Here is a 25,939-nt window from a genome sequence, read left to right on the forward strand (position 1 = left end):
ATATATATATATGTATATATGAAATAATAAAACAGATATACTCACCCTTGTTGTCTCTGGGATGCCTGCTGTCAGGTTCAGAAACTACTTTGTTCCAAGCTGAAAAACAGAATTGCAAGTGTTTGAGTGTTACACATTCAAAAATAGCTTATGGAAAAATTACCTCATTAACATAATTATGATAATAGCTTACTTAGTAAAAAGATTAACTCAAGGATCCAGTTTTTTGTGCAATAAATTTTACCACTATCACCATCACTGTCATTCATCTCATACATGCCTATACTGATCAGACAAAATTCAGTGAGCAGATTTTCTACAGTTGGCTGCCCTTCCTGACACAAACCCTCACCTGTTTCCAAGCAATGTAACATTGCCCTATGGCTGAACATGTTTCCATGGAATATTAGAAACAAGGGACATTGCTTAATGGTAACACTTATTTAGAACTATCACACATTGACAAGACAAGGCGACACAAAGGCAACTCAATAGCAAGTTATCTCTACATATGTCTCCACAGCCAGGATTGACAGAAGAATAGGACTGCTGCTATAAGATCCTTCTGCCGATTACCTCAGTGACATCAGACAGTGACTTTATTATCATGGCTGGTGACTTCAGACATGTTAGCTGATATAATGATGGTTTCTGTGATATAAATGGAGGGTATGATTCAAGAAATGAAGGTGTAAGGTTATTGTTGTTCTGTGAAGCAACTGATCAAACAATTTGGAACACACTTTAAGAAGCCAGCCAACCCAGCAACCACCTCAACACTTATCAATCTGGCAAACAAACATTGGATAGATTATGTTTTTCTCCAGGAAATGGGACAGAAGGATATTCCTGGTGGAAAATGCACCATGCAACATAGATTAGTGTCTGGTGACTTCAGATTCAGAGAGAAACTGACGGAAACTGAAGACAATATGGAGGAGACATGGGAACTAAAAGATCCTGCAATAGGGAATAGATTTAGAGAAATTCTAGCTGAAGCGTATGATTACAGAGAGAAAGATTTAGATACCTACTTGGAGCCACAGATCAGGCATGTGGCTGGGGCAAAGTGCTAGACAAACAAAGATAAGGTAGTGGTGGAATGAGATAGTTGATAGGGGGTAAAAATGCTCAAGAGATATGATTGGAAGGAAGGTCATTGTAGGGAGCATTATCAAATGGTTAGAAGAGCAGCTAGGAGACAGGTATACTTGGTTAAGGATGAAGCAGAAAGGAAGAGAATAATGCATGTCATGCAATGTGAGGATTAAAGGTGTAAAGTGTTCAGGGTTGCAAGAATGTAGAGAACCAAGGTGTCACTGGTAAGAAGAATATTCAAAATAATTAAGGCATACTTGCCATCAATATAGAAGACAAGTAAGTGGTATGGAAGTGCTATTATGAGAGGTAGCTGAACATGGTAGATAAAGCAATTAAGAATATGAAGGGCGAGAAAACTGAAGGTCCATCAAGGATAGTTGCAGATATTGTAAACTGCTTCAAAGTCAAAGGAAATACTTTACGGAGAAGTAACTTTAGGAGAATCAAACTACTGGATCAAGTTATGAAGATCACAGAGAGAATCATAGCACAATTGATCAGGACAGAACAGACTTTGATGAGATGTAGCTTGGCCTTATGCCTAAAAGTACCATGGATGCAATCTTCCAGTGAGGTAATTTCAGAAGAAATACTTGGCAAAGAGCAAACCACTGTTCCTGGTATTCATTGATTTGAAAAAGGGTTTGATAGGGTATCACCTTCAGTAATTTGGTGGTTTCTAAGGAAACTAGGTGTAGAAGAATGGCTTGTTGGGGTTGTATAAGTTATGTACAAAGATTCAGTTAGTCAGGGATGACAAAGATTTCAGAGACGAACTTAGTGCAAAAATAGGAGTCCATCAAGGTTCAGTCCTCTGTCTTCTCATTGTAGTCTTACAAGTTGTCATGGAGGAGTTCAAGGCTGGTTGTCTATGGGAAGTCCTATATGTTGATGACCTATGTAGTGGAATCAGAGAGGAAATTCTCGGCATAGAAGCCAAACCTAAAATCAAGAGGCCTCAAGGACTCTGGTATCTTTGGGAAAATGCTTTGTTTCAAATGCAGGAAGGGAATGAGTATAAACTCCATGTGCTGTACTAAATGTTAGCTACGGACATTCAAGAGGTATAGTGGAGTCACAGGCAGACTAACAAATAAAGTAAGCTTCATACATGACACATGTACTGGAGCAGTATGAATTATGAGCATACCAGAAATAGTCTCTCTTAAATGCCCAGACAAGTCATTAGAAGTACTTGGTAGCTTTTGTTACCTGGGAGATGTAATTAGCAAGGGAGGTTGTTGCTCTGAAAGAGTAGTAGCCAAGGTAAGAACAGGTTCATCATTATCATCGTCGTCATCATTTAATGACCGTTTTCCATGCTGGTATAGGTTGGATGGTTTGACTGAAAACCAGTAAGCTGCACCAGGTTCCAATTTGATTTGGTATGGATGCCCTTCCTAACACCAACCACTCCAACAGGAGAAAGCAGATCTCATGACCTTGAACCTAATAGGAGATGAGTGAGGACCAGGATTTGAGTTCAAATGTCACTAAGGTCAACTTTGCTCTTCATCCTTTTCAGGACAACGAGGTTAAGTACCAATTGAACACTGGGATATAATCAACTTCCCCTCCCCCTCAAAATTACAAGCCCGTGCCAATATTAGAATTAATATTATTATTGTAACTAATAATAATACTGATTAGTGTACTTGACTGATACTTGTTATTGATTTGGGAAAGATGAAAGGTAAATTTGAGGTTGCAAGGACTTGAACTCAAAATGTGAAGATCTGAAAGAAGCACCTCCAAGCAGTTCATCTGACATTTACTCTCTTCTGATTACACATATTTTTAGAGATGAGTATACTGATCCCCAAATGTAATGGTTTTTATAACACCACAGAGATAATAAAAATAAGCTATGTTTGTGTGTGGAAATCAAAACAGTGACATGACCTAGATAACTTATTACATTTAGGTCAGCTGAGAACCATTTGTGTTTGACCTATTGCTCTAAAAATAAAATATAATAAGGTATGAAATCTACTAGACAGTAAAAAATTGTGCTCTGTGCCTGAGACCGTAAGCATTATATGATGATGATGATGATGATGGCGAAACAAGCAGAGAAACCTGCCTGCATATAAGCACAATAACTGCAACCAAAATGTTAACTTATGACCTTGAAATCACATCAATATAAACGCTATGTATACAGAAATTTAAAATGCAACAATGACAGCTTCTAATTGTAAACTGTTTAAGTAAATAAACAAAAAATATTTTCTGATATTTGACACACACAGATAATAGACATTAAATATACACGTTTCAGCAGTAACTCCTGGTATATGCTATTTTAAAAATCAAAGCCAAATAACGGACTAAGGGAACATATAGCATGTATGTGCTCTCTCTTTAGCTCTCTATCTCTCTTAGAGAGAGAGAGGGGGAGAGAGAGAGAGGGGGAGAGAGAGAGAGAAAGAGAGAGAGATAGAGAGAGAGGAATAAGATGTTATTTGCATCCCTTTGCATATTATAAGTGAAATCGAAATTGAAATCAAACCAAATTCGACGACTGGTACTCATGCCAACCTTTCCTTCATTGGACACTAAACTCTGCTTGCAAAGACCTGTTGGGGCAAGTGAAATCGAAATCGTAATTGAACCAAATTCAATGACTGGTACCTGTGCCAGTGGAGTGGAGCGCTAACAGCACCGTCCAAGCGTGATCATTGCCAGAGCAGCTGTCTGGCTTTCGTGCCGGTGGCACGTAAATAGCACAATTTGAGTGTGATCGTTACCAGCGTCGACTTACTGGCACATGAAGAAACATTCAAGCAAGGTCATTGCCAGTGCTGCTGAACTGGCTCCTGTGCAGGTGGCACGTAAAAAAATACCATTTGAGCGTAGCCATTGCCAGTACCACCTGACTAGCCCTCGTGCCGGTGGCACGTAAAAGCACTCACTACACTCTCGGAGTGGTTGGCGTTAGGAAGGGCATCTAGCTGTAGAAACACTGCTAGATCAGATTGGAGCCTGGTGCAGCCATCTGGTTCGCCAGTCCTCAGTCAAATCGTCCAACCCATGCCAGCATGGAAAGTGGATGTTAAATGATGATGATGATGATGAAGATATGTATTGCAAGCCTTGCATTCTTGCAGGGAATACCACATTTTTAATATGTAGAAGTTAGAAAGTGGCCCAAGAGCTGGGTGTTTCCTTCATCAGAGTTTCATAAGTACCATGCATGAAATTTGGCCCATGAGCCAATGTAACTTCTATCAATTAAATATAATAAAATATATATACTCATGTATTTACACACACATACATCCATCATCATAATAATGATAATAATAAGTCATTTCTACTATAGGCACAAGGCCTGAAATTTGGGGGAGGGGGCTTGTTGATTACATCAACCCCAGTGTTCCACTGGTACTTATTTTATCGACCCCAAAAGGATGAAAGCGGAGTCAACCTCAACGGTATTTGAACTCAAAACATAAAAATGGATGAAATACTGCTAAGCATTTCATCTAGTGAACAATAATAATAATCCTTTCTACTATAGGTACAAGGCCTGGAGTTTGTGGGGAAGGGAGTGGTCGTGCACATTGACCCCAGTGTTTCACTGGTACTTAATTTATCGACCCCAAAATGATGAAAGGCAAAGTTGACCTTGGCAGAATTTGAACTCAGAATGTAAAGACAAGCGAAATACCGCTAAGCATTTTGCCCGGTGTGCTAATGATTGTACCAGCTCATCACCTTGAATATAATAATAATAATAATAATAATAATAATACCATATAACATCTGTCTTCAATGATGGCAAGTTTTGGATGCATGAACAGGATATGACTAGCCAGAGGACTGTATTGAGCTCCAGTGTCTTCATTGACATGGTTTCTATGGCTGAATGCCCTTCCTAATGCCAACCTCCTTAGAGTGTACTGGATGCTTTTTTCATGACACTAGCCCTAGTGAGGTCAAGGCCCTCTTGATTGAGTGGAGGGGGGTACAGTACTGAGGGGAGTAGCTTTGCACCAGGTGTTGAGAAGCTAATGTATGACAGGGAAGGGCAGGTGTTTTGCTGTAGAGGGAGCTACATGGCTACCCCAGCTGGAAAGGGATAAAGGATGGTGATAGTGAAATGTCAGGGTGTACCCTCAAGGTATAAGAATAGAAGCAGGTAGAAATAAGAGAGAGATAGAGATATAAGATTATGGATGGGTGGGTAGATTCACAAGAGTATGAAAGGAGAGTGACAAATGGGGATAGAAGTGAATGCAGTGATTGATGAACACAGGCAGAGGCTTGGTCAATGGCAAATCTCTCTCTTCCTAGCTTAAGCGTAGAGTATTTGAAAGGAGGAGGAAGCTTCATGCCAAGTTTTGAGAGGCAAAAGTATGTGTCTTGCTATAAAGAAAATACATAGCTACTCTGTATTATATAAAGGTTTCAAGTATTTTAAAAATACCCATCATCAAAAGTACTCAAGTGTTAATGATGATGATAGCAGTCGAGGTCATGGAGGTTTTAGGGAAGGTTACAACAATGATAATGGAACAACACTGACAACAATAAGATGATGTTAAGAAGAAATATGATGAGATATGGTCATGTTAATAAGGTTATGATGTCATGAAGTTTGGCAAGAATGATGATGTGATTGGCGGCGAGCTGGCAGAAACGTTAGCACGCCGGGCGAAATGCTTAGCGGTATTTCATCTGCCGCTACATTCTGAGTTCAAGTTCCGCCAAGGTCAACTTCGCCTTTCATCATTTCGGGGTCGATAAATTAAGTACCAGTTACGCACTGGGGTCGATGTAATCGACTTAATCCCTTTGTCTGTCCTTGTTTGTCCCCTCTATGTTTAGCCCCTTGTGGGCAATAAAGAAATAAGAAAGATGATATGATATTGCAGGTGATAATAATAATATGAACAGGACTTTGTAATACTTACAATCTGTTAAATATTTAACAATATCGTCGTGTTGAGACTGCGACTCTGATGGGTAGCTATTCTGTCGATGCACACTCACAGCTCGCTTCCCATTAAATACAGATTTTTGAGAGCTACAAATAAATAAATAAATAAACACATGAAAACATGTAAATGAAATATCAAATATTTTATAAGCAAATACAATCTAAGTATTATTATTCTATTGAAAAAATCAGCTTCCAATAAGTTCACTCATTTGATTATTTTTAAAAATTATACTGGTCAAAAATTATTTGTAATTCTTATATTATATATAAAAATGTCAACTATACTGTGCTGATAAGGTCTAATAAACTGAAACATACCCTTAGTTGTTCAATGCCTGTAATCAAAGATGAAATAATTTTTTCCCAGACAGATAATTTAACTTCATGAGATTAATTATTTATTTCTTAAAATTATTTCCTCTTTTTTTTTTCTTCAATTCTTATATGGAATTTTCTTACAGCAACCCTTAAATTATTTATTATAACCAATGCCACTATTCTATTTAAATAATTTCCACTTAACTCACTTTTTATCATTTCTTTACATACACCACTAATTAGAGGACAAAAACTGGTAGGAAGTGGAAGACAATTTTAGTCAAAACCACAGAAGAAATACTGAACATGTAAAATATTTTTACCCAGAAGATGTGGGGACCTTTCAAAGTTGAAACCACCAAAGAAATGCTCATGGGTGTGTTATTGGTAATATCAAAAATAATATGAAATAAGTGTTGGGCAAAATGAGTAGTGGGACATTCTGACCCAACCTAACAAGTGAGTGGGCAATCCTAAACATTTTTGCCGTTTTTACTTTATTTTATCTTGCTTTAATTATTGTATATTTCATATAATTTATGTTCATTGTATTCCTAGATGTTAATAAATTCATTGTATAATTTCCTTACCCCTCTTAGTTTTTTATACAACTTTTTCTAGTCCAATCCTTCATAATACGTATACATATTTTAATGTCTACTGCACAGATGATCCCTTGTGGCTAATAAAGAACAAGTTATTATTATTATTATTATTAACCAGTTGAACACAATGTAAATGACTAACTCCCTTCTCGAAAATTTCAGGTCTTGTGCCTACAGCAGAAAGGGTTATTATTATTATTATTGAGAAAGCAGCACATGCCATCAACGTGACACTAGTGTACAAATATACGAAGCCCAGTATACCCGTCATACTACCTGCCTGATAAGGGTACATAAGACACATACATCACAACCACATGTGCATGACATGGTGACCTCATATCAAGATAAACACCACATGATCTTACAAGTAGGGCCCAGATAAAATTTTTTCAGGTTGAGTAGCCCATCCCACTCAAAAGGTCCCTGAATAAAGTTTGTTTAAGGATGATAAATGAAACATCCATATTTCCAGGGGTGAATTATTCAAACCCCAAAGAATCCCTTTCAACACATCGCTACTACTCTTGCTGGTGATCAGAGATGCACATATTGACAGCCACCAGGGGATATGCTCAACTGATTAAGGTCAAGCAAGTGACAAGCAAGTCTGTGATACTGAGCAGAATATTCACTGTAGCCCATCTTTTACACCAAGACAAAACATGCATGTGTTAACACTTCTAATCAGGAGTCAAGGCAGTAAGCTAGCAGAATCACGTCAGAATAAAATGCTTAGCAGCACTTTGTCTTTATGTTCTGGGTTCAAATTCTATCAAGGTCGACTGTCTTCCATCCTTTTGGGGTCAATGAAATAAGTATCATCACATGCTGGGGTCAACGTAATCAACAGCCCATTCACCCAAAATTTCAGACCACCTCGTGCCTATAGTAGAAAGGATTATTATTATTATTATTATTATTATTATTATTATTAAGGTGGTGAGCTGGCAGAATCGTTAGAACACTGGGCAAAATGCTAGGCGGCATTTCGTCTGTCTTCACGTTCTGAGGTCATGTTCCGCCTAGGTCGACTTTGCCTTTCATCCTTTCGGGGTCGATGAAATAAGTACCAGTTATGTACTAGGGTTGATGAAATCAGCTATCCCCCTCCCCCAAATTTCAGGCCTTGTGCCTATAGTCGAAAGGGTTATTATTATTATTATTATTATTATTATTATTATTATTTTTATTATTAGTAATAGTAGTAGTAATAGTAGCAACAGCAGCAGAAGCAATGATAGTAGTATAGTAGCGGAAGCAGCAGCAGTAAAAAATACATATACACCCATCCTGCATTCAAATGATACTGAGACTTTTAATTAATCCCTTAGGCATTAAAAAAAAACAGAACAAAGTTAAAAACAACAACGACAACAACAACAACAACAATAATGAATCACCAGCAAATTCCTTTGTAAGCAAGAATTATTTCCAAGCTATTGAAACAATCAGGCTAAGAGCAATAATGATAATAATAACTCTTTAACACCAAATGACTAGCATAACAATAAAATTAAATCAGTTAATTTCCTCTTGCCAGCAGCAGAGAGAGAAGATCAGAATTGTTCTACAGTGTTTACTGCATTGCTGGAATCTAAACTGATGAGCAGTAGCAGCTTTTTCATAAGAGAATAATGAGAGACTGAGTTAGTTCTGAGTTGCATCCCTATGCTATAGGTATTAAATTCTCATTGATAACGAGAAATTTACCAAGAGTAATGCCTTCAGTTTTTATTTTTAAATCCAAAGGCGTGGCAAAGGCATAGGTGTGGCTATGTGGTTAAGAAGTTTGCTTTCCAACTACTTGGTGTTGGGTTCAGTCCCACTGCATGGTTCCTTGGACAAGTGTCTTCAAGTATAGCATCAGGCCAACCAAAGCCTTGCAAGTGGATTTGGTAGCGGGCAGAGTCTAGTCAAGTAAAATAATAGTTCTGTGAGATGCTGTTTGAACGACACTTTGGTTTTAATATGGCAACAATCATGCTTAACCCTTTAGCATTTAAACTGAAGCTAATGTTTTAGCTTCAAACTGGCCAGTTCCAGCCTCCCACACTTATCTTACAATGTTATTCTAAAAAAATAAACAATCATATCATTGAAATCTCAAAGCTACAAAGTGATATACATAACTAATTCATATCAATGTCAATAAATAAGCATTACATTTGACAAAGAAATCTGAATGCTAAAGGGTTCGTTTTCATCATCTTGGGGTTTCATAGCTTGTTTGTTTGCTTAATGATCATTTTCCTATGCTATATTTTATGACCAGATGCCCTTTTTGCTGCCAATCCGTATCTGTTTTTTATAATGTTAACAAGGAATGTTAACATCAGAATCACCATTGTGTTTGGACTTGTGCCAAATGAAACCGTGCACTGTCAACATTCACATACATATGCACACACAATGGGCTTCCATACAGTTTCCATCTACTTATTCTGCTCACAAAGGATTGGTGGCCCGGTGCTATAGTAGAAGACACTTACCCAAGGTGCTGTGTAGTGATACTGAACCTGAAATCACATGGTTGGGGAGTGAACTTCTTAACCACACAGCCATGCCCGCACCTGATAGTGTTCAATAAAAATAATTTTGAATATTTCTTTTTTAGAATGGTTTAACTTGAAGCAAATAAAGCTATATATAATAGTGTGTAAATGTTGAATTAAAAATCCTTTGGATAGAAAAAAGTTGACAACATACAATTTTTGCAAGTAAGAACAAATTTCTAAAACGGATAGAGAAATTCAAACGATAACTTTGGTCCATCATGTTTACAAGAGATGAGATGTGGGTTTATATCTCACAGGCAGCCTTTGACCCCTTCTATCCAAAGGGGACTTTTAACTCAATATTTACATGCTTTCATTTACAGCTTTAACTGCTTTGAGTTAAACCATTCCAAATCAAGAATTATTTCATGGTCTCTCCAAAGTTATAAATTCTAATGACATTAACAATTTTGAATATGTTTGTTCAAATTAGGAACATTTTGGAAGGTCTAGAGTAAGATAAATTTTGTTAGGTGCTGTGGATTTGGAAAGGATTAAGTGAATGGCTAGTGGTAAGGAGGTGAGAATGAGAGATCAGTTTTCTAGACAGGATAATGGTTTATCACAGGTAATACACTAAACATTACCAGAGCTCCTATTCTTGACAGTTAGATGAAATAAAGTAACACTGAATATAAAGTCCTGTTCAGAAATACAATAAAATATTTGAGTAACTACCTGGCCTTCAGATATCTTCAGCAGGGTACATTTTGTTGCAAGCATTTGGATTAGGTCCTTCATCTCAAGATAACTTCCTTCACCAGTCATAAGAGCCCAGCAAAGGCTCAGGTGTGCCAGTTTTTTTTCTCTAAGTGATAATTTTTTTTTTAAATTTATAATTTTGCTGTTTGACACAGGCATGGCCATGTGGCTCAGGCATCCTCATTCAATCATGTGGCCCCAAGTTTGATCCCGTTCTGTGGAATCTTGGACAAGCATCTTCTAATCTAACCTCACCATTAAGGTTGGGTGAACAGAAAATGTATTAAAGCCCAACAGATAAACTGTGCCTGTAACTCAACCCTTTAACCTTCAGATTACTTTGTCAAATTTAATGCTTCCTTATTCACATTGTTTTGAATTAATCATGCATTATCTCACAAACTTTGAGATTTCAATGACATGATTGTTTATTGTGTAGTATGACATTGTAGGGTAGGTGTGAGAGGCCAGATCTGGTCAGTTTGAACATAAAACTGGTAGGATACTCGAGCCATATATGGCCAGTTTAAATGCTAAAGGGTTAAAGAGACAACTTGGTCACACACACAGAGTATCATACTGATTCTGTCTGAAGTTAACATTAATGGTACAAGTTCATGTGGAATATTTGGCCACAGACGCTATAATTCAATGAAAAGGTAGTTCTATTGAGTAACTGGAACACTCACCCTCAAAACTGGTGGAGGATTTATTTACACTATTTACTTTATTGCTGCTGAGAATGAGTTATAGAATTCTGGCATTGATCTTCATACTTCTTGCATACAAATTAAATATTCCACTAATTAAATTAATGCTCAATTAATTATACAATTAAGTGACAAACATCAGCAATGTTGATATAATTTCTTTTTCTTAAGTAGGAGCCTATCATCTGTCAGGCAAAGTGAGGCAAGTAAATTTGAGCCTTGACAAGGGGGACACCACATTTGCTGATATAAGGGTTAAGCCCACGACCATCTAGACTGGTGGTTTTCAACTATTTTTCACTTCTGGACCCCTTCCATTACTATTTTATTCTGGTGGACACCCCCTAGCCATTCGATGTTTAAAGACTAGTTTTATAGATATTTCTTTTAGAATTCTTCTTTTGTTATTCACTCATCTACTTATGTCAGCTGAACTATGTATAATGTTAGAGAAAGAAACCTCATTGTTTCTTGCAATAGAAACTTTTAAATCAAAACTTTATATGAACACTTAAAGTACTACTATCATCATCATCATTTAACGTCCGCTTTCCATGCTAGCATGGGTTGGACGATTTGACTGAGGACTGGTGAACCAGATGGCTACACCAGGCCCCAATCTGATTTGGCAGTTTCTACAGCCTGGATGCCCTTCCTAACGTCAACCACTCCGAGAGTGTAGTGAGTGCTTTTACGATCCATAGTAGTACTTAAAGTACTACCATGGATCCTCAATTTACTATTTTGCTAGCATGCCCCTCCCCCACGAAAATCTTATATGGACAACTAAGGGTTGAGAATCATTGATCTAGACCAGTACTCTGCAACAGGTATGCCACGAGATGATGCTAGGTGTGCCATAGTGTAACCTAAATATAATTTTTTCCCTATACTTTTAGTTATATTCTTAGTTCAGCTGTGCTGCCGAATTTTGAAAAGAATATAAGTGTGCTGCAAGTGTAAAAAGGTTGCAGAGAACTGTTCTAGACCAATCATGGGTAAACTGTGACCCAAATGACTTTTTGAATGACATGACTGTCAAAAAGCTATCTTGAATCTTTTTAGTAGTACATTCTGCCTAATAATGAGCCATGTCACGTGCTGCCCGTTTCTTGAAAAAGACTGCCCATAACTGACCTGGTCAGTAGCCAGGTAATGAAAAGGTACCCTTCTTAAACACTTGTGTGTGAAGGTGTGTGGCTTAGTGGTTAGGGTATCTGGCTCATGATCGTAAGGTCATGAATTCAATTCCCGGCAACACATTGTGTCCTTGAGCAAGACACTTTATTCCACATTGCTCCAATCTACTCAGCTGACAAAAATGAATAGTACCTGTATTTCAAAGGGCCAGCTTTGTCACACTCTGTGTCATGCTGAATCTCCCTGAGAACTATATTAAAGATACATGTGTCTGTAGTGTTTAATCACTTGCACATTAATTTCACAAGCAGGCTGATCCAACTGGAGCCTTTGTTGTCACAACTGATGGAATGCCAGTTAAACATTCATGAAGAACAGTACTTCTAGCTTAGTACTCCTTTTTTCTTGCAGAATAGCATTTCATAAACACTCACAACTCATATATTTCAAATAACAAAAAGAGAAATAAGGAAGGGATAGACTATTTTAATCAAAAAGAAGCTAATTTGTGTATTGATTTATTATCCATATTTTCCTAAATTATCCCAGCAACCATGTGCCTCTTTCTAGATACTCACAAGGAATAGTGCCTCTATGCTAAATTTCTACAGAAATCACTAAAGGTGAGGACTTATAAAATGAAGTTAAGTTTAGATTTAGATTTTTCATGCATGTAAATAAAAAACAAATGGAACAAAAGATTACAATGTTATTAGCATTATTAGTGGTATTAAGGAATCAAACATGTATCTTAGTTTTGGCTAACTTCAAGACAAATGAAAAAATATAATTAATAATTTATGATATTCAACAAATTATTTTCCAAACACAATATTTAATAACTGAAAAATAATTAATGTCTACCTTGTACTTGAAACAGTCATGTTTCTGCACTTTTGCCAACCACTATTTTTTGTTGTTGTTTTATTAAATATAAGTGACAAAGGACTGAGATATCTGATGCCTTGCTGTGCTTGAGAAGGCATATCCACTACAACAGGCTTGATATCTTAGAACTGCCTTGGTAAATGCTTGTATGTGAGCAGCTTTGCCCCACCTAGCTTTCCCAACATCTCATCACTTCTTTATCTCTGGTATTATTCAGCAATCATAATCACCTGAGAGCAGAACAGGCCACATCTCCTCCCTTTTGTTACTGTCTTCTTCCATTCCCCACCCCAAAACCACTTCCATTCCTCATTATCTTCTTCCAGCCATGCTCTTTCCTCTCTGCTACACTCCATCCTTAGAGCCACTTCCATTCCTTGTTACCTTTTTTCATTCATGCTCTTTCCTTTCTGCTATGATCCATCCATGTTTACACCTCTTTCATTCCCTATCTCTCTCAATACCCTCACATATTTAACATAACCCCTCCCCTTGAGCCACTCCTATATCTCTCACCATCAATTACAAGTCATCTCTATCCCATCTTACTATCCTCACATTCTTATAAAACTTTCTATTCTGTCACCCCTGCCCACCCATCCAATACAATCCTCAGCATCACTTCAACTATATTCACCCCACCTCCCACTGCCCTGATACATTTACCACCATCTCTCTCCTTCTCAATCTTCTCAGTTTCTCTTTCTCTCCCTTCTTCTCCAACTGGGATATCCTTGTATCTCTTCTACAACAAGACACCTGTCTCTATCCCTCTATTATTCTTTTAACCTCTCAACTGGCACAGAGCCACTTCTCTCAATACTAGTCTCCCAGTTGAAGGGACTTCGTTTTGTCTTCACAAATTACTTGGGTGACCCTGCTGGTGCTGGTTTCTGCCACGGAAAATACACCCAATACACTCTGTAAAGTGATTGTCATTAGGAAGGGCATGCAGCCATAGAAACCATTCCAAAACAGACAAAAGAGCTTGACATAGCCCTCTGGCTTGCTTGCCCTTGTCAAACCATCCAAACTATGCCAGCATGGAAAACAGACGTTAAATGGTTTAAATATATCATTTCTACCCAGCTCCCTTACTAAATACCCAGTGACTTCCATGCACATCAGCCACTTTAAAGAGTGTTGTTGCTCAGATTAAAAACCACTGATGTAGATGGTACACTTTTGTATAACTTGCCACACAAAATTATACTGATGTTGAACTGCATTATTTCATGTGGGTTAGCAAGTTTATATTAGTCAAATATATTTGATTTCCATGTGAAGTAATTCTTGTTGGGCTGATCAAAAACCATATTGGTGACACAGAGCTCCTGCTGTTCAGCAGGAGGTCTCCTTTGGAGTTCTGTTCTTTTTGCGCTTGCCAAACTTACTGATGATGCCTGCGTAGGTCTCACAGTCTGCTCCCACCCTGGCATTGAAGTTTGGTCTCAAGATCAACACTTTAAAAACTGAGCTGCTCTACCAAGATGTCCAAGCAGATCAAGTGAGCCCAAGCCAGTGACAGTACACAGAGAGCCCTTAAAGTGCACTGTGGCTTTTGTTACTGGAGAAATGTTGATTTATCTTATCTGGATAGAAGTGTTGTCTTTGCAATTGTTGAACACCAAATCACCCTGACTAAGCAAGGAATCCAAAGGAATTCCAGTCTTGATCCAAGACCATCCTGCTTTATTTTCAAACATTATGCATCAAGAACTATATTGCTTCATATAACCTTCCTTTATTTTTTAAAAACCCTTTGACAATTAGATTATTCTGTCAAATGTAAAGTTTATTTATTTGCATTGTTTTCAATTAATCATGAATTATCTTGTAGTTTTGAGATTTTGATGATGTGATTATTTATGCTTATTGTAGGGTAGGTGTTGAGAGGCCAGGTCTGGCTGATGTGAAGAAAAAACAAGTAAAATACTGGGGCTTAATATGGCTGCTTTAAATGCTACAGGGCTTATGCTATTTTTTCCAGGTCAAGCAACAGACAGAGGCTCCTTTTTTTAGCTCTAGATAATTTCTTACATACATACAAGGCCAGAAATTTGTGAGGAGAGGGAACACTTGACTCCAATACTTAACTGGCACTTTACTTTATCAAATCTGGAAGGACAGAAGGCAAAGTCAACCATGGTAAGATTTGAACTCAGGAAGTAAAGAACCACAACTATGTATTTAAAAGCATTTGGTCTGACATTTCAGCAATTCTCATAGAGTTAATAATACTGATGAATAGATTAAGGTAGCACAATTCCAGATGTGATGAGAATGTATTCAATGTAAAGAGGTCATTAATTTAAAGACCAACCACTTTCCTGACCTAAATCTATAAAAAGGTTAATTCAACACAGATAACTAGTTATTTCACTTCTGTAAGTGTGATGAAATTTGTTTGGGACTTAGCATACGACATGACAGCATGACACTATTATTATTCTTACTGGAAGAGTAGCAATTTGGTAGAAATGGTAAAACAGCCTCATGATAGTTGCCTTTTATCTCTTTGCAGGATCAATAAAGTATATATAAATATCAGTGTGTAGGCGCAATGTCCCAGTGGTTAGGGCAGCGGACTCACGGTCATAGGATCGCGGTTTCGATTCCCAGACCAGGCATTGTGAGTGTTTATTGAGCGAAAACACCTAAAGCTCCACTGTGTCACGCTGAATATCCCTGAGAACTATGTTAAGGGTACACGTGTCTGTGGAGTGCTCAGCCACTTGCACGTTAATTTCACGAGCAGGTTGTTCCGTTGATTGGATCAACTGGAACCCTTGACGTCGTAAGCGACCGAGTGCCAACAACAATATAAATATCAGTAATATAATCAAGAAGTTGATTCAACTGAGATACTTCTCTTCCATTATAAAAATTAAATTGTTCTTGGATCAAAAAACGAAATCCCTGTTGCCACTGCCATTGTTGTTTATTACTATATGAAAGTGGCATGCTGGCAGAATTGTTAGCATGCCATACAAAACTCTGTTAAGCATTTGTTCGTCTTTGTTCTGAGTTCAAGTTTTGCAAAGGTCAACCTTGTCTTATGTCCTTTCAGGGTCAGTGAAATAAATACCAGTCAAGTGCTGGGATTGATGTAATCACCTTCCCCTTCCCACTAAATTGTTGGCTTGGTGCCAAAATTTAAAATCATCATCATCATCATTATTATTGTTGTTGTTGTTGTTAAGGTGGTGAGCTGGCAGAATCATTAACACTCTGGGCAAAATGTTTAGTGACATTTTGTCCATCCTTACTTTCTGAGTTCAAATTCCGCAGAGGTTGACTTTGTCTTTCATCCTTTCGGAGTCGATAAATTAAGTACAACTTACACACTGGGGTCAATGTAATCGACTATCCCCCTCCCCACAAATTCCAGGCCTTGTGCCTATAGTAGAAAGGATTATTATTATTATTATTATTATTGGAAATGGCTGAGATAGAGTGTTATAGTTCTGTGTGCCTGGAAACCAAATTCAAATCTGACAAAGAATGGTGCTGCCCTTCATCACTCTGCAATTACTAAAATCAAACCATTCAACTATAAAAAAGTGAAGTGCTAACTTCTTTTAATATGGTGTACGATAACTTTAACTCTTTAACATTTAAACCAGCCATATCCGGTCCCAATATTTTATGTTTTATGTTCAAATCAGCCAGATCCAGCCTTTCACACCTACCTTATAACGTCACTCTAAAAATATACCATCACAATACCAAGATAATTCATGATTTATTCAAGACAATGTGAATAGATAAGCATTACAATTGACAGAGTAATCTGAATGCCAAAGGGTTAATTAATAGAGATAAGAACCAATACTGACAACTTCTCTTAATACAAATTTCACTATAACCTCTCTTGATACAAAATTGATCTTATACCTAAGAAGTTACAATCAAATTAAAGAAGTGGATTGGCAGAACTGAAGACCATTGGACCACAAATTACCTAGCATTATTATATAGTTGCTTTCCTTTACATATTCCAAATTTGAATCCTACTGAAGTCAGCATCACACCTCATCCTTCCAGTCAATAAATTAATAATAAGAGCTGTCATATTTGACTGTTCCTTTCTTATATTTGGCCAAATCTTTATTACTAGAAAAAATGCATTAATACATTGCATGTAATTTGAAAATTCTATTGCTAAACTAAATCATTTTATGTCAAACTACATTTTTCTATATTTGTTAATCACTCAACTACAAAGTAGGAGTTATTAAATGCAACTTATCAGATAGAATGATTGAAAAGCAGCAGCATAGAACCCTTGTCCTATTGATTGAAGCAAGGCCAAAGACTGGGTTTGAACTTGTGTCGAAACACTATTAGTCTGTTATTTAGAGTTTCGTGTAACCAATCATCAGACAGCCATGAGTCTGATGATCAGTTACTTGAAACTGAGTAATAGTTTGTGAAGTCTTTTAAACTCCAATAAAATACTGTACATACATACTTACATATATATATATCATCATTTAACGTCCACCTTCCATGCTACATGGGTAATATATATATATTATTAAATATTAGATAATAAAACGAATGGTTTATACCTGGTAGCTTACTGGTAAAGTATGATCACTTTCACAGTGTTTGTTATGCATCCAGTTAATGAGACGGAAGATGGAAGATACAAGAGTAGAACTGTTGTGATTAATAAAAACTCTCGTATCTTCCATCTTGCATCCCTTATTAACCGATATATATATATATAAAAGCAGTATCCCTTGAAATTCCAGGGCCCATTTTTGAGGTAAAGTGTCAACCATAGATATCTGTCTGCTCAGTGATAATATCCTGTCATTTCCTCCATAATCCTTTGATTAATTTGTAAGGAGTCTTGTCAATTCTCTTTGATCATGTTTTCTCATTCTGGCTTGTACAAAATATTCCTACCTATCATCATCATTCATATTATGCCATCTTCCTTGATTAACATATCTCATTCTTTCCCTATTATCTCCTGGCTCTATTTCTTGCATTAATTTCATTCCTCTCCTCCAGAGTTAATGCTTCTTGTCATTCATGATTCTCTTCTCTTTATTCTAAATTCTCATTTCTTTTCTTTGCTTTTTCCCCTGTATCTTTTCTACCTCTCTAGATTTTCACTGTTGTGCTCTATGATCATTGTCTGCCATAACACACCAAACTTCATTTCAGTAATAAATTGATTTAAGTACTTGATATTATAGAAATGGCAACACCTGTATTCAAGATATACCATTACACAAATTTTTCACAAAGAAATTTAAGAATAAAGCTAGTATATAAGTAGTTGGAGGGGAGGTGGAATGCCAAATCCAAGACATACAGCTACATCTAATTTAAGAAGGAAGTTAGGGACATGACTATTAATACATAAACAGATTTTCAGTCTGACAAGGACTTGCTCTAAGATGTATGCATGAAATTGTCAGGTAAATAATGAGAGAGGAAGTCAAACAAAAGCTACTGGCATAGGCACATACCCACCCCCCGCTCCACCAGTAGTGTGTTTAAATCTCTCTAGTTCACACACACTTTATCCATTCCTACCCTCTCAAAGAGTGGCAAACCTCTTTAGACCACAGAAATCTAGAAATTTGGAAACGACATGCTGTACTGCTTGGCATTTATGCAGGAAGCTCCAATACGAACATTTCAGAGTGTTCAGGTGTCAATCTGAGGATAGCGTAGAAGATTCGGAAAGAGTTGGATGAGTCTAATGGTGATTACAAAAGTACAACAGCTTGGAAAACTCACTCTGATCGTTCTGATAAGAAAAGAACTCCTAAATTTGTTGGTGAGATCCAGGCCATGATCGACAATGATCCTTCCAAGTCAATCAGGTCCATGGGAGTGTCTGAGTTTCTTATCAGGCAGGTAGTGCATGAAAACAGTCGGTATTCCTCACACAAGATGAGAAAGGGCCAATTTTTATCTCAAGCCATCAAAGACAAGAGGAAAGACCACACTACAAAGCTTTCGAATAAACTCAAACATCCCCTCCAACCAAATATGGTTTGGTTTTTCTCAGCCAAGAAAAATTTCTGCCAGAGTCGGCAACAGGACTCAGCACCATGCCACACAAGAATGGAAAACCCAGTCATGGCTGTCAAACAATTTCTGCAACCACATCACTCCTAACATCTGGCCACCTAACTCCCCAGACTGCAACCCCCTTGATTATTATGTGTGGGGCGCAGCTGAGCGAAAGACCAAGAAATCTCCTTGCAACACCAAAGATGAACTGAAGGCAATGATTCTGGCAGTATTCACCAACTTAAACAAGGAGACCATCCAGAAGAGTTGCAGGAGATTCCGAAGTCATCTGGAGGTGGTGGTTGAAGCCAATGGCGATTTTACTGAATAAATTTACTCTTTAGTATTTCAAGATATTTTAATGTAATTTTGGCAAATATATCTGTTAAAATGAAATGTGAGCGTTATTTTCATTTTTGCCTAATTTAGACAATTTACTCACCACACCTTGTATATACATATATACACACATAAAGATATATATGTATATATGCATATATACATATATATATATATGTATATATAGCTGGTGCCGTGTAAAAAGTCCAAGTGCTGGTGCCACATAAAAAGCTCCCATGCTGGTGTCACATAAGAAGCACTCAGTACACTTTGTAAAGTGATAGGCGGTAGGAAGGGTACCCAACCATAGAAACCATGCCAAAATAGACAATTGGAGCTTGATGCAGTTCTGCAGCTTGACAGCTCCTATCAAACTGTTCAACCTATGCCAGCATGGAAAACAGACATTAAATGATGATATACATGATTAGTATAAGATATATAAGAGAACCACGTGGCTATCACAGTAAACTCCTCATATAGACTCAGCTATCAGTCCACATAATGATCAATTACAAACTAGTGTAATGTAAAGCATCCAAGGGTTTTGCCTGGGGAAAACATCACAGACATCTGTGATCTCATAGGCCCCTTTATATTAGATACCCTAGATAGGAATTTCCATCAACTTACTTTGACCTATATAGAGATACTGCTTTACCTATCCCTAGAGGTGTAAAATAGCACACCCTGACAAGTTCAGAAAAGCCTGATCTACATCCTCAATTGCTTCAGGCTCAAGGTTACTGTAGAGATCCAACCTAGTTGCTGTTATTTTATAGATATAGCACTCGATATAGGCACAAGTTCATACAGGCCCTACTGCAAATCAAACAAGAAGCTGCTGTGCATCAACACAGCTCTCTGTGGCTGGCAAATGGCCCTGTTCAATATGTAGGAAAGGAGTGGGATGTAATTCCATTTGCTACACCAAGTGTAAGCTACGGACACATAAGAGATGCAGTGGAACCGTGGGAAGGTTATCAGATAAGGTCATTTTTGTGTGTGGCAGATGTGCAGGAACAGTAAGCACTAAGAGTACAAGGAACGTAAACTCTCTCAAATGCTCAGGAGGTTCTCTTGAGGTAGTATAGTTTCTGCTGTTTAGGTGACCAAATTAGTAATGGTGGTGGATGCTCTGAAAGTATTGTTTCTAGAATAAGAATAGAATGGAGGAAGTTCAGAGAACTATTAGTTCTGTTGGCAGTAAAAGGACTCTCTCTCAGAGTGAAGGTAGATTGTATGATGCTTGTGTAAGAACAGCTATATTACATGGTAGTGAGACATAGGCTATGACTGCAGAGGACATGTGTTGACTGGATAGGAATGAAGGTAGTATACTCCAACAAAGCATAACTGTGGTGAGAGAAAAGTTAGGCATTAGAGGGATTAAATGTGGCGTGGGTAACCATGTACCTCCGCTATAGCAAGACACCTATTTCTGCCTCTCTATTTCCCTGTTACACTCTAACTTTTCATCATTTGGTTTGGACATGTGGTGCGTATGAGTGAAGATGGCTATATACAGAAGTGCTTGTTGCTGAAAGTGGATGGTACCTGTGAAAGAGGGAGACCCAGGAAGACATGGGATGGAGTGGTGAGGACTGATCTTAGGATGTTGAGGCTCATGGAGGAAATGATAGTAGACTGAGATGTTTGGAGATATGAAGTTCTAGAGAAGACCTGTCCATGAAACTGAGTGATAGAAGAGTTGTGTCCCACCCACCATACCTTAAGAAATCTAACCACAACTCCTCGTCTAACTGCATATTTCTCTTCCTCAAATTTCCTCTTCATAAATTATGATTGTTTTCCAATCCTCTTCCTTGCCTTCATTGCCCTGCTCACTGCTACCCACACCTTATTTTTCTAACCAGGTTCTATGCTCATATTCTTGTTACTAATGAGTATACCCCAGCACTACACCATTTCTTTTCTGCTCTCTCTTACACTTTTTCTGTTTCCTACTCTCTATTTCCCTTTGGTCACTCTCTCTCTCTCCACTTGTTTTTCCTCTGACTAGGTAACCAAGTATCTCCTTTGCATCAGCACACTTCTTTCTGGCCTCTTTCTTGTAACTCTCTCTCACTGGGTAACCATGTACCTCTGCTATAGCAAGACACCTATTTCTGCCTCTCTATTTTCATCTTACACTCTAACCTTTCATTATTTGGTACTGGATTACCTCCTGTAATGCCTCCTCTATTGTGGCAAGACGCTTCTGTCTCTCTGTCACACTCTAACCTTCCCATGGAAAATGGACATTCATCATCATCATTTAACGTTCGCTTTCCATGCTAGCTTGGGTTGGATGATTTGACTGGGGACTGGTGAAACCAGATGGCTACACCAGACTCCAATCTGATCTGGCAGAGTTTCTACAGCTGGATGCCCTTCCTAACGCCAACCACTCCGAGAGTGTAGTGGGTGCATTTTATGTGCCACTCCGGCGGTACTGGCAACGGCCACGCTCAAGATGGTGTTTTTTATGTGCCACCTGCACAGGAGTCAGTCCAATGTTTTGTTCACATGCCACCAGCACAAGTGCCAGTAAGGGAAAGCTAGAAACGATCGCGCACAAATGGTGCTTTTGACATGCCACCGGCCTGGAAGCGAGACTGCTGCTCTGGCAGTGATCCCGCTTGGATGGTGCTGTTAGCGATCCACTGGCACGGGTGCCGAAAATGGTGATAATATACATATATATGCATATAAACATACACACACACACATATATATAGATTAATAGGGATCCATTTCAGAAACCAAAGCAGACCAAAGTGAAGCACACCACATTTAATGGCGAGATGTTCAGCAATGAAAGGAAGTTCATTGGTATTTTGTTTTCTGCAAATCCAAGAGTCTCCAAAATTGAATGGAATTTTAAGCATGTATGTGTGTCTGGATATATATGTGTATATACACACACATACACACCTTACAACCATTAGTTTTATGTTTTACCAGCTATTACACAACCAATAAAATATGTGAGACAATTTTGTATTTATATACTGGATAAACAAGAAAAAGATGTTGAATTGTATAAAGCTATCAGTTTACTTGTCATTTTGAAAATAATATGAATTTTTTTGTTCATGTTAACTAAGAAAATTTGATTCTCTTTCTTATATAATGCAGGTAACTGTGTTATGTGACTTTTTTTTAATTATCTAACAATCCTCGGGTGTTATACAATTTGAAAATGTTTTAGCAACTATTTTGATTTTCAACAACAAAAAGATATCAGTTCTGAACATTTGTTCAGGTGTAACCTTTGTGTAACAAACAATATATAAATTATCTGAGAGGATAATGTCACAGTCATTGTTAGTGTGTTTATAAGGATTGGTATGTTGCAATATAACCCATGCAATTTTATATTTCTAAAAAAAATTTAAAAAATTAAAATCAATATTTTAAAAATTTTGATAAACTTACGCACAAAAACCTTCCTACAAATACTGACTAAACTGTCCTTTAAATTTATTTTCAGTTAATACAATGTTATCAGTAAAAACTGAATCAGCAATTGTACACACTTCTTGTACAACAAACTATTGATTTCAAAATGCATGAATTAATTAACGGAGAATTCACAAAGTTAAGATAAAGACACGAGCTGGAAGTATTACATATAGAAGGTTGTTTAACATTTTCATTATTTATGTTCACTATTTCTATTGCAGAATTGTGTACAGCTGAAGCTAAATTTAACGTTGTTTCTATTAGAAATTTTAAAATATTTACGATTCTTCAAAAGTGGTTAAGTAAGTATTTATACTAAGATTGCCCAAAATAAATGATTTTAAAATTTTCTTATACAACTTATTCTATCTTTATTTCATTTTAATGGTTCATTATAAGGGTCTACATTGTAGAAAGAAATTTTCAAGGTGAAATACCAGCTAATATTTTTTACAAAACTGCTTATCGTAGGTCAGACAGAATAACCAAGGCAGATTTTCTATAGCTAAATGCCCTTTCTGTTGCTAACCCACATCTTTTCTTTAAAACAAGGTAATATTTCTCTAAGGCCAGACATGTTCTCGCAGAATATGGGAAATAAATGACACTGTTTGACAATTGATATCAAGAGAAGAAAACGCCTACACATACAGATAGATAGATAAACACAGGGTGGGCTCTTTAAGTTTCTATTTACAAAATCCACTTACAAATCTTTGGTTGGCTTGGGGGCTATAGAAGATACTTGCCCAAGGTGCTGTGCATTGGGACTGAACCCAGAATCATGTGATTGGAAAGCAAACTTCTTACCATAAAGCCATGTCTGCCCATATATACATACATACTTACTATATATATATATGTGTGTGTGTGTGTGTGTGTGTGAATGAACATATGCACACATCAATAGAAGTACTAGACCCAGGACTTCACAGTATCCATCGGGGCTACTCAATGTAATACAGACAACCTTAGAATCAAGGAGGCCATCCTCATGAACAAGCTGAACCCAGCTCTAAACAACAGAAAAAAGCTACATGAAGCAGATTGATTATTATAACAAAACCAGTCAACGCATGTCACCATCCTCTCCCACATGTCAGAGCAATGACTTATTCCAAGTGTCCTTAATAAAGGTTATAACTCCGAAAAAGATAAAACTTCAACTGGTGTTCTGTTTTCACTTTTGTACTTCACATTGTATTTTATTTTGCATTGTTTTGGCTTTATCAAAAAAGTTTTATCAAATGTAATATCACACACTGCTTCTTCCAAATGTAATATCACACAATGCTTCTATGTTAATACATACACACACACACACACAATTGTGTGTTGCAATTTTTTTCATTTGGCTTCCTAATATATCTTTCTTTTTAGACTGAAGGTTACATCTGAAAATTTAACTGTGTTTAATTCTTTAGCATTTAAACCAGCCATATACAACCCAAATATTCTACTTGTCTTTTGTTCAAGACAGCCAGATCTGGCCTCTTACACCTAACCTACAATGTCATTCTGAACATAATCACATCACTGAAATCTCAAAGCTATAAGAAAATGCATAATTAATTCAAAATGATGTGAATAAATAAGCATTAGATTTGACAACAATCTGAATGCTAAAGGGGGCAGAATTTTCTACGACTGGATGCCTTTCCTGTTGCTAACAACCACCTGTTTCCAAGTGAGGTGATAACCTGCCAGTTTTGTGAGCAACAAACAGCCCATACATGCTTTGGACAATGCTCCAGCAAACAAGTCCTTGGTTTCAATGGCTGCTGTGTATGACTGTGGCTTTGAACTGGTTGATCACCCTTCCTAGTTTCCTGATTTGGCCTGATGATCTGACAATCATCTGTTCCCCAGCATGAAAAACAAAATTGGCTTGGAACCAGTATCACAGTGATGACATCATGTCTGCTGTTGATGACTTCTTGGATCAAGAGGAAAGCTTCTTTACCAATGGGACCTAAGCACTGCAATACTGAAGGAGGTAATGTATGGACTACAAGGGGGACTATATTGGAAAATAAACCTCATTTGGTTGCATTCTAAGAGTGTCTTGGTTACCCTATGAATTTTTCAGCTGACCATCGTGTATGTGTGTGGTTAAGAAGTTTGCTTCCCAAACATGTGGTCTTGGGATCAGCCCCACTGTACAGCAACTTGGACAAGTGTCTTCTAGTATAGCACTGGGCTGACCCAAACTTTGCTAGTGAATTTGACAGATGGAAACTGAAAGAAGCCCATCATATATATGTGTGTGTGTGTGTGTGTGAACATGCATATATATGTCAGGTCACTCTTGGTTGCTACTAGTAACATGTAACCCAGTGCAACCTGTTGCATGGCCAGGTTATTGGCAACTAAACTGGTAATCCCATCAAGCTTGCTTGATGAGGAGGGTGACTGTAGACACCCTGTAGGACAAAAATATGATCTGTCAAAGGGCAGAAGAGCTCATGAGCAGTCAATGGCTATCCAACAATGTGTACACATGTCTGTATGCATGGTGACACGGAAATACCTGGGTTGGTGTCCAGGTGCGCAGTTGGTCTGCTGGGAGTGGGAATCCCCTCTGTTGTCATAAAATCTCTCTAGGAGAGGGAAACTCTGAGGGAAAACCTGCAACACTGACAATATTCGATGATGTACACTAGTTTTTCTTTTCAAGTTTATGTTGTCCATATTCAGAGAGTGGGATTGGATTTGTGCAAATCCTTTCCCCACTATAAAAAAAATCATTATGCACAGGCATCGCTTGAAAAAAACAGTAAGACCTATCACAAAAATGGCTGGTCATAGCCTTCATATGTGTGGGACTTTCAATCAGGTGATGGCAATACTTGAACACAAATTTGCAGCCATCATATCTTTTACTTGTTTCAGTCATTAGACTGCAGCCATGCTGGGGCACAACTCTAAAATTTTAGTTAAATGATCTGAACTTATATATTTTTTAAAGCCATGTATTTATTCTATTGCACACTTTTGCCAAACTGCTAAGTCATGAGAATGTAAACACACCTATACTGGTTGTCAAGCAATCATGAGGAACAGAGACAAGGGGACACACACACACACACATATATATATATATATATATATATATATATA

At 37.5% G+C, this 25,939-nt stretch overlaps 1 protein-coding gene across 2 annotated transcripts in view; it reads right to left on the bottom strand.

Moving 5' to 3' along the window:
* LOC106883274 (MAPK regulated corepressor interacting protein 2) overlaps positions 1–25,939 on the bottom strand; it is a 46,481-nt gene that overhangs the window by 11,974 nt on the left and 8,568 nt on the right. The window contains exons 3-5 of one of the 2 annotated variants that reach the window (XM_052972584.1): positions 9,465–9,545; positions 6,021–6,133; positions 46–99 (exon numbers count right to left, since the gene is read on the bottom strand). In XM_052972584.1, the coding sequence (XP_052828544.1) occupies positions 46–99; positions 6,021–6,133; positions 9,465–9,545 (248 nt within the window). The remainder of the gene's footprint in view (positions 1–45; positions 100–6,020; positions 6,134–9,464; positions 9,546–25,939) is intronic. The other variant, XM_014934228.2, reaches the window with a different exon arrangement.

Source organism: Octopus bimaculoides, chromosome 1 (assembly GCF_001194135.2).
Source record: "Octopus bimaculoides isolate UCB-OBI-ISO-001 chromosome 1, ASM119413v2, whole genome shotgun sequence".
Taxonomy (NCBI): domain Eukaryota; kingdom Metazoa; phylum Mollusca; class Cephalopoda; order Octopoda; family Octopodidae; genus Octopus; species Octopus bimaculoides.